The following is a 10,610-nucleotide window of genomic DNA, read 5'->3' on the forward strand; positions in this document are numbered from 1 at the left end:
AGTTATAGCCCAGTAACAAAAATTGTGTTAATTAGTCTTATTCACAGTCATTTAACGCAGAGATTCAAGGAGGCAGCCCACTTTCTTGATGGATTATCTTAGATAAAGTGATGAATTCTAGCCAACATTTACAAGTGTCTCATAAAAATAAAGCAAGATAGCCAAGGCCAGCCTTCTGTCATCTTTGTATGCTGAAACGGACATCACGGTTCGGGGTCAAATTCCATGATCGAAGTCTTGATTCAAAAGTACTGTGGGAAGCCTGACAGAGATTTTTAATTTTCTAGGTAAACAAAGACTTTGGATCAATTTTTTCAACCCTTCTGCCCGGGGCCAATGCCATGTTATCTCCTCCTGAAGGTCAGACGGTCCTAGATGGCCTGGAGTTCAAAGTTGCTTTGGGAAACACTTGGAAGGAAAACTTAACAGAGTTAAGTGGGGGCCAAAGGTGAGTCGCACATTTCGAATTGTGGCAGTTTTGTTTTCTAAGTACAGAGAGTCTCACTTATCCAACATGTACGGGCTGGTAGAATGTTGGATAAGCAAAAATGTTGGATAATAAGGAGGGATTAAGGAAAAGCCTATTAAACATCGGATTATGTTATGATTTTACAAATTAAGCATCAAAACATCATGTTTTACAACAAATTGACCGAAAAAGCAGTTCAATACAAGGTAACGTTATGTAGTAATTACTGTATTTACAAATATAGCATCAAAATATCACAATGTATTAAAATATTAACTACAAAAATACTATTAAAAGGCAGACTGCGTTGAATAATTCAGAACGTTGGATAAGTGAAGGTTGGATAAGCGAGACTCTACTGTAGATTGGTTTATATTCAGTGTTCTTCTGTGTAGCATTCTGATGTCATTCTTGTAAGTTGCAAAACTGACGTGAAACATTATGAGAAATGTGGTTGGGAAAGACGAAGTGAGTTCAAACAGCTAGTGGATATCTAAAGTAAAAGTGTCAGGAATTCCCTTTTAGAATGGACTCTGATACATTAAGCTAATGATGCCTGAATTTTTTGTTGCTGCAGTTTTTCTCAAGGCATAATAATCATGAAAAAAAATGCAGCCAGCAGTTCAGCTGAAAAATTTTCATTTTTGTAGGGTTTGTGATCTCAAGGGAAATGGAATGTGTTTGTTCGATGGTTTCTAATTGCTTTTTAGAGACAAATACAGCAAGTATGGAAAGATGTGCATACTCATTAACAGCATGCGGTTTAAGCTCAAACGTCTGCTCTTAGTGAACTTGCTGGGTAGTGTTGGATAATTACCAATATCCCACTCCCTTTTTTTAATGACAGTAATGAAGCTGCCAAGCTTAATGAGGAGAATCTCCATAACTTGCACTTATAATCCAGTCCTCCATCCGTAATGATCTTAAATGTTCACAAGGAGGCATGAGAGGGAAAGTGTTCTGAGCTTTAAAAAAAATGTAAACACCGACATTTAAAAAAATCTATTTTTAATATGAAATGAGTTTTCTCCCAAAAAAACAAGAATTTTCTTCCAGAAAATTTGAAACTTGATCAGTTATTTAAAAGGAACCAAGAGTCGATATTCCCATCACGTCTTTTTGTCATAGGTCCCTGGTGGCATTGTCTTTGATCTTAGCCATGCTCCTCTTCAAGCCGGCTCCCATTTACATCCTGGACGAGGTGGATGCCGCACTTGATCTCTCTCACACCCAAAATATTGGGCAGATGCTTCGGACCCATTTCAGGCATTCCCAGGTAAGGAGTTCAAACCAAGACAGTATAAGCCACGGACAGTATTTTACATACAAACCCCTCTAATCCTCCAAAAAATTCCAGTCCTGTCCCAAGAAAAGAAGTTTTTTGAGATTCCAGATTGTTTTGGCCTCTTGCAGGAGATGAGAAACTTTGGGACAGGAGAAATTAATATTCTGTGCTTTTGCAAAAATGTCAGGACTTGTTATTTAAATTATGATAAGATACGATTATAAATGTGTTATGTGTAGTGTATATATAATAAGATAGGTGATCCGGATGAGACCACATTCAGTCATGGTGACTAATAATTAATAATAATAATAATAAAACTTTATTTATACCCCGCCACCATCTCCCCAACGGGGACTCGGGGCAGCTTACATGGGGCCATGCCCAAAACAATACAATGTAAACAGCATATAAAAGAACAGCACAACACAATACAATAAGCAATACAGTAAATAATATCCATTACAAAATAAAACAAGAAGACAATAAAAACAAGGGCAGACCACATGAACATTAAGTTAAAACTCGGGGTGAGAAAGACATAAAAATAAAAACCACAGCGAACAGGGTCATAAGGGAGTGGGGTATTCCGGAGGATAGATATTAGAGGGGGCAACGGAAAAGAAATATAAAATGGTTACTCTCCAAAAGCACAGCGAAAGAGCCATGTTTTCAAGTCTTTCTTGAAGGCTGATAGTGTGGGGGCTTGCCTAATCTCAGCGGGCAGAGAATTCCACAATCGGGGGGCCACAGCAGAAAAGGCCCTCTCCGTTGTTCCCACAAGGCGGGTCTGGGATATCGGGAGTGGGGACAGGAGGGCTTCCCCTGATGAACGAAGGGATTGTGTAGGCTTGTGATAGGAGATACGGTCACGAAGGTAGGTGGGTCCCAAACCGTTTAGGGCTTTATATGTGATGGTATACACCTTGAATTGGGACCGGAAAATAAAAGGCAGCCAGTGGAGCTCCTTGAACAGGGGAGTAGATCTCTCCTTGTAACTCGCCCCTGTAATTAACCTGGCAGCCGAGCGCTGGACCAATTGTAGTTTCTGGGCCATCTTCAAGGGAAGCCCCACGTAGAGCGCATTACAGTAGTCCAGTCTAGAGGTAACTAAGGCATGCACCACCGTGGTCAAGTCAGACTTCACGAGGTATGGTCACAGTTGGCGCACAAGTTTGAGTTGTGCAAAGGCCCTCCCGGCCACCGCCGACACCTGTGCCTCAAGCGTCAGCGCTGAGTCCAGGAGGACCCCCAAACTGCGGATCTGTGATTTCAGGGGGAGTGCAACCCCGTCCAGCACAGGTTGCCACCCAATACCCCGATCCGACGAGCGACTGACCAGGATAATTGCCATGATATTTGAGGGGTTTTTTAAAGACATGTTAAAATAAACTATGATTTTAATGAGTTAAATAAGGAATGATAACAATGACTACTTTTTTGCGGCTGTGGAACTCCTTGCCAAGGGAGATTAGGAAAGCAACTGAAGACATGGCATTTGGCCCTTCCTAAGATATGAGCTGATATGACCTGATGGCTTAATTTTAATTCGAACACAGACTGTCTCTTGACTTTGGCTTGAAACTTCCCCTTTGTAATGGTCACATGGTTTTAATAGTATTAATTTGATTTGGATGCCAGCTTTTATTTGTGTTTTATGTTTGGTTTTTCTGCATGTTTTATTATATGTGGCATTTAATCCTGCCATTATGTACAACCGCTCTGAGTCCCCCTGGGGGAGAAGAGCGGTATATAAATTAATTAATTAAATACATAAATAATACTTGAAATTTAGTGACCAAAAATTTTATGTTCACCAAGTAACCTTTATTTGTATGTTGAACTTCCGTTTGGCAAATTATTCTTTTATTGTCTTCTGTGAACACTACAGTTAATACTATTGGAGAAGCTAATTCAAACTCGTGGTATCTACTGGCGGAAATACTCAAAAGTGGTGGTGTCAATTTTGTAGAATTATAGGAAAAAAGAGCCTCACCTATGAATCATGTGGACATCTAGAATATTCCCACATTTGGTGCCATTGCAGTGGTATAAGAAAAGTTCCCCGGGTTTGGTGGCACTGGTGGGACAGAAATTACATACTTTCAATTCATTAAAGGCTTCGCATCCTCTAATACAAAACCCTTAAGGTTTCAGATTTAAGAGACCACAGTATGTTCTGGTTCTTCAATTCAAGCATTCACTTTTGAAGTGCCAAGCAAGTGGCTATAGAGACTTTGTTCCAAGAGAAAGAGAATTTATAAGCAAACCAAATATGAGATTAGAGAGTACAATGTTTGAGAAGGAACAAAGTGATCTTGTCCTGGGTTAAAGGCAAGAGAGGAAGAGCCAAGGATCTAAACCAGGCATGGGCAAACTTCAGCCCTCCAAGTGTTTTGGACTTCAGCTTCCACCAGCTGTTAGCAATTGTGGGTGCTGAAGTCCAAAACACTTGGAAGGCCAAAGTTTGCCCATCCCTGATCTAAACTAAAAGGCTATGAAAAGCCCCTTTGCTACAGACAGAAAAAGAGTAGCTGGCTTGGCTGAACAAATCATGCTAGAAAAGAACTGAAAACATTTCAAAAGATTGTGTTTCAATCTGCAACAAGTCTTTTTTAAGAATTTAAATGCAGTGGGTACCTCTGCATTTCTATTTGATTGGCTATTTGATATTGATCTCATCATACTGGGGGTTTTTTAATCGTATCAGAAGCGACTTGAAAACATACTGCAAGTCGCTTCTGACGTGAGAGAATTGGCCGTCTACAGAGACGTTGCCATGGGGAACGGCTGAATGTGTTACCATCCTGCTGGGAGACTTCCCTCATGTTCCCGCAAGCTAGAACTGACAGATGGGAGCTCACCCTGTCTTGCGGATTCGAATCTGAAACCTTCAGGTCACAACCCAACCTTCTAGTCAGGAGTCCAGCCAGCAAAAGGGTTTAACCATTGCACCACCGTACAGTACAACCCCCATATTCATGAGACTGGTATCTCCAGTTTCATTTATTCACATCTGACAAAACTTCTTGAGCCAGAGGTTCTTCATTTCAATAGGGTTCTCTGTTATATCTTAATAGTTTTATTGAAAGCATGCAAGAAAAGTTGGTAGTGTTTCATCAGGTATATTTTGAAGATGGCATTTTTTTCTTTTCCCAGTTCATTGTTGTGTCCCTGAAGGATGGCATGTTCAACAATGCAAATGTCCTCTACAAGACCAAGTTTGTTGATGGTGTTTCTACTGTGGCAAGATACACTCAGGCTCAAACAGGAAACAGTGGAGCTGCTCAACACAGACCTGATAAGACCAAAATGAAAGAAAAGAGACAAAGAACGCAGGTGGATGTGTGAAAAGTAAACCTCCCTGGTATCCTAGTAGCTGGCATTTTTTCTCCCTAATAATATTGTGGTACCTATAACTAGCTGCATATTTAGTACTGTTGTACTTTATGTATTAACATTATCTCTTCTAAAATGGGCTAATTGTAATCTTTGGAGGTGCCAAGATGGATCTTGTTTAATGTATTTATAAAATGTTTTGGAATTTTGTCCCTGGTATCTGTTAAGAAACTTGTAAATATTTCTCCTTGCTCTTTTCTTGTCTTTTCAGCTATGAGGGAGTAACTAGTATGTAGCCTCTGATACCTAGCCTGCTTTTCTTTGAAAACCAGAGCCAGACATATTTAACTGTTGTAATTTTCTAATGTCATGATTTTCAGTTTTGTATATGGCACATCTTTAAACTTGCAAACATGCATAGCAGGATTTATTACAACAATAAAATGGAAATATGTGATAGCAGGCTGTACACATCCCAAACTTCCTGTCAAAGGAGTAGGGGCAAAGACTATGTAAATATAAAAATAAAAGTTTATAAAAGTGACACAGCAGTCATGACTTCTCTTGCTTTCTACTTTTAGTCTTTTTCAAAATCATGAAACAATCCATCTTTCGTTAAAGGATTTTTTAAAATCACATTGCTTTGCTTTTGATTCCCCTGAATATTTCTACAAGACCCAGGAAATAGAAGCAAAGTATCGTATCTCTACAGGACCAAGTAGAAAGAACGGCATTCCTAAGCTAGATCTTGAGGGAGAGGTGTCTCTGATAGTGATTTTTTGTGTGTGTCAGAAGCAAATCGAGAACATACTGCAAGTTACTTCTAGTGTGAGAGAATTGGCTGTCTACAGAGACATTGCCCAGGGGACGCCCAGATGTGACCATCCTGCTGGGAGGCTTCTGTCATGTCCCCTCTCATGATAGTGATTGAAGAGAAAAGATAGCATCACCAGCTACTGCAGTAAAAGATTATTATGTCACCAAATACAGGAAGGAAACTCGCTGATAACAAAGCATGCCAGCATGGCATGAAAAATGTTGCTCTACATCTTGGAGTATCAAATATTCAGCCATGATTTAATTATTTATGTAATTTTCCCTCCCCTTCCTCCCTCTTCGCCCCCCACCTTCTGGGAATAGTTATATCTTCAATTCGAGTATTATTAAAAAAAAATACTGGGTACAAATGGTTGATATGTGTGGAAATGGGATTGGTAAGGTTAAGAAAAAAGGATTATATTGAGTATAAATGTAAGTGGAATTTCATTATCAAGATTTGTGTTGCTCTACTTGTGTTTACAATAATATGAAAATAATTATGTAAAAATATGCAAACATTTATCTCATTAGTATACAAACTGGCTTTCAGCATTAATGTATGGTAAATTATGTTATCAAAGAAGTATTTTAATTTTGTTTTATTACCCTTTTTTTTGTTTTATTTTCCTACTTTATATACCTGGGGCCATGCAAAAATTTCTCTGGTAAAGGGGAGGGGGATCGCAAGAGGAAAAAGGTTTTAGAAGCCCCGCTCTAAACCACAAAGCTCTTCTCCCTAAATGTGGATTTGTTATAACTTGACCCTGTCCTATATTCGTGTGGAAAGAGAGCTCCTGTTCCCATTCTAAATAGTAGTAATAATATAAACAGTGGATCGGGCTCTGGATTCATGAGGCAAGGAGCCGATGTAAATGCATAACAGCTCTTGAAAAGAGAAGAGCCCTGAAGTATTATCTGATTATTGATTTTTTGCTAAAGACACTGCAACAGGACCAGGTTAGTAGCCAGCTGCAATAAATTACTACTAACCGAAAAGTCATGAGTTTGAGCCAGCTCGGGTCAGAGTAAGCTCCCAACCATTTAATAGTCTAGCTTGCTGTTGACCTATGCAGCCGAAAGACAGTTGCATTTGTCAAGTAGGGATTTAGGTACTGCTTATGGGGGAAGGCTAATTTAACTAATTTACAATGCCATAAAATCTCCAGCAGCGTGTGGAAGAATGAGGAAGTACTCCATCAAGTCACAAGTGGACAGTGAAGTGGTAGCTCCCCCTGTGACTGGAATCGAGCATACCCTCATGAAGCCAGAAGCTGGAATGTTAAAGTGCCTATATGTCTGTCTATATGTGTCTGTCTATATATGTCGTATGTCTAATGGCATTGAATGTTTGCCATGTATATGTGCATGGTAATCCTCCCAGAGTTCCCTTCGGGGCGAGAAGAGCGGAATATAAATACTGTAAATAAATAAAACTCCCATCAGATCTCATGTTTAAAAGCAATGCTTGTGGATTGGAAAGATTAGCTGTTTTCAAGAAACGTTGCCCAGGGGACACCCGACTTCTTCGAGGAGGCTCTTTCCATGTTCCCAGGGAAAAAAACTACAGCTCAAATTCTTAATCTGACTGAGCATATTGAGGAAGGGCATGAGAAAGGCTGAATTACAGGAACAGTTTTTGTGGACCTTACGACAGCCTATGACACGGTTCAACAGCTAAATCAGGCAATCCCAAGTGTATGGTCCGCCATGAGGGTCTTCCTCCAGAGGCAAACCATGAATGGGCAACTTGGAAGCCCCTGAACAGACTCAGAAGCAGAGTGGGCAGATCAAAAGACAACCTGGCAAAATGGCACTACCTGGACGAATTCTCCGCCTTTGGTTGTAGGGGCAAATGGCCCACTGGCACTCCAGCACTCTGCACGATGTCAGGAGTCCCCTTAGCTCAAGAGAGCAGTGTGAAGGAAGAGAATGCCACAAGTTGAATTTCAACTGCAGAAGCTGTTTATTGCGGGCCAAGCAATGGCGACAAAAATGCATATAGTAATGCATGAAAAGGTTTTGTTCCAACCTCAAAGTCGGGTTGCAAGGGTTTTTATCACTTTTACAAAAGTCAAAAGCACATTCTCATTGGTGTACAAAGATCAATTATTTCATTGATCTAAGATGACCAATACAGATTTTCATTGGCTCTCTTTGTCCTTGACAAGCAGAAAGGCAAACAAGTGGTGTCTAACAATTATGGTCTTCATGTCTCTGACCCTAAGCGGTTGGTCTTATCTACTTTTTCTGATTCAAGCACAGACTTCAAGCAGCTGAGAAATTTAGGGAGTACTAGCTAGCCTGATCCAACCAGTCCATCCTCCAGGAAATAATGCCCGGTTGCTCACTGGAGGGAAGGATATTAGAGGCAAAGATGAAGTATTTTGGCCACATCTTGAGAAGACAGGAAAGATCAGAAAAGATCAATGATGCTGGGGAAAATGGAAGGAAAAAGGAAGAGAGGCCGGCGAAGGATGAGATGGATGGATGGGATCCTTGAAGTGATTGGCTTAACCTTGAAAGAACTGGGGGCGGCGAAGGCCGACAGGGAGGTCACAAAGAGTTGGAAACGACTGAATGAATAAAGAAGAAGAGCTAGCCTGTTCCACTAGGGTGGATTTATAATTGAGTAAGCAGAGCGTAATCACCTGCCTGTGGCAGCTTTTTTAAAAACATCGACAGTTTTGCAAGCAACTCCACATATGTATGCTTGCCCACAATGTCTTGTCTCATGTACAGAGGAAGAGTTGTTTAAAGCTACAGACAGTGCTGTCACTGTTGCCCACTTTTGGTCTAAAACTATTTAGCTGCTTGTGATCTCTTTATTTTATCAGTTTAAAACTTATTTATTATGCAATGCTTTTGACACGAAATAAAAAAATCTGATCTCATAAGCACAGCTAATAATGGGAGGTTATGGGTCTTCCAATCCACCAGTCATTCCTGTGGATTGAAATTGCAGAGCAAAACCCTTCTCTGCCCTTCCCGTCTATATTTTGGCAGGCATTATAGGACTGTCGAATAAAAGGAACCCTCAAAAAGATAGGAAGAAAAATAACAATTTCTCTAGGCTTCTTCATTCTTTGTGTTTTCAGTTTTGGTCCAAAATGAAACCTGCTTACAGAAGCTCCAAAGAGTGAAGGATATTAGCCTTATCACAAGTGAAGTTACAGGCGCAAAGGCTCACTGGCACTCCTCCAGCTCTCTGCACGTTGTCAGGAGTCCCCTGGGTTCAAGAGGGTGATGTAACGGAAGACACACTACAAGTTGAATTTCCAACTGCAGAAGCTGTTTATTGCAGGCCGGCAATAGGGACAGAATGCATGGAGCATAAAAAGGTCTCTTGCACCCCCAAATGGCTACATGACTACATGGAGCACCATTACCTTTCTGCCAAAAATGGTACCTATTGATCTACTCACATTTGCATGTTTTTGTACTGCTGAGGCTAACAGCGAGAGCCCATCCTCTCCCTGGATTTGAACCGTCAACCTTTCAGTCAGCAAGTTCAGCAGCTCAGTGGTTTAACCCGCTGCACCACCAGGCACTCCTGGATTCTTACTACAAAGGCTTCTATTGCGAGCTTAGTAATAACAACAAAAAAGCATACAGGAATGCAATCAAAGATTTTGTTGCAACCTGAAATAGGGCTGCAAGGTCTTTTATCACTTTCACAGAAAACTGAAGGCATGTTCTTATTGGTCTTTAAAGATCAATCATTTCCTGGCTCTAAAATTGATTAAGTCGCAAGCATCTTAACTAATACACATTCCCCTTGGCTTTCTGTGCTCTGACAAAAAACAAGCACACAGGATACCATAAATAATGGCACTTTCATGTCTCTGACCCTGAGCATAGCATCCGTGGGCCAGACTTATTTACTTCTTCTGTTGCAAGCATAACTCCAAACATCTGGGAAACTTAGGGAGTACTAGCTAACCAGTTCTGTCCTGATGGATTTTTATCCTGTTTGTGTTTCCTTGGTGAAGGAACATATTTACACAGACACCAAGTTATATTAACATCCTTTGAAGAGAAAAGCATAAGCCTTTAATGAACACGCTAAGCATCTTTACTGTTCAATGTCATGAAACCATCATGCATATTTACTGTTCAAACTACGAACAACAATTTCTTGTTTCTTCTCACATAAAGTGTCTTGTGTGTGTCTCTCAATACCCTAACCTAGAAGAGGATCCTGAATAAAGCACTGGTGGCAGCATTGGTAGAGGTAGCAAGTTCAAATCCTCTACATTTTGGTGGCAGCAGAAATAAAAGCCTTTGTAATTCTATATTGTTGAAATCCCCCAATCCTCCATATAGTCGATTCAGCAGAGAAGCTAGTCCCTGTATTTTTTAAATTATTCTTGTTGTATTAAATTGGGTACATCTGTTTTCATGTTCCCATATATGAAGTATTTGTTGGAAATAGCCTCACAAGCCTCATAGAAGCATAGAATCATAGAGTTGGAAGAAACCTTGTGGGCCATTTAATCCAACCCCCCCCCCCCTGCCAAGAACCAAGAAAATTGCATTCAAAGCACCTCTGACAGATGGCCATCCAGCCTCTGCTTAAAAGCCTCTAAAGAAGGAGCCTCCACCACACTCCGGGGCAGAGTGTTCCACTGCTGAACAGCTCTCACAGTGAGGAAGTTCTTCCTGATGTTCAGGTGGAATCTCCTTTCCTGTAGTTTGAAG

General features: G+C 40.5%; 1 protein-coding gene across 1 annotated transcript in view; it reads left to right on the plus strand.

Annotated features, from left to right (window-relative positions):
* Positions 1 to 5,637, plus strand: part of smc2 (structural maintenance of chromosomes 2) — a 36,028-nt gene extending 30,391 nt beyond the window's left edge. Inside the window, exons 23-25 of the mRNA XM_003227323.4 lie at positions 288 to 448; positions 1,598 to 1,745; positions 4,914 to 5,637. Of these exons, the coding sequence (XP_003227371.2) occupies positions 288 to 448; positions 1,598 to 1,745; positions 4,914 to 5,105 (501 nt within the window). The 3' untranslated portion in view covers positions 5,106 to 5,637. The remainder of the gene's footprint in view (positions 1 to 287; positions 449 to 1,597; positions 1,746 to 4,913) is intronic.
* The last annotated feature ends 4,973 nt before the right edge of the window (positions 5,638 to 10,610 follow it).

Source organism: Anolis carolinensis, chromosome 2, assembly GCF_035594765.1.
Source record: "Anolis carolinensis isolate JA03-04 chromosome 2, rAnoCar3.1.pri, whole genome shotgun sequence".
Taxonomy (NCBI): domain Eukaryota; kingdom Metazoa; phylum Chordata; class Lepidosauria; order Squamata; family Dactyloidae; genus Anolis; species Anolis carolinensis.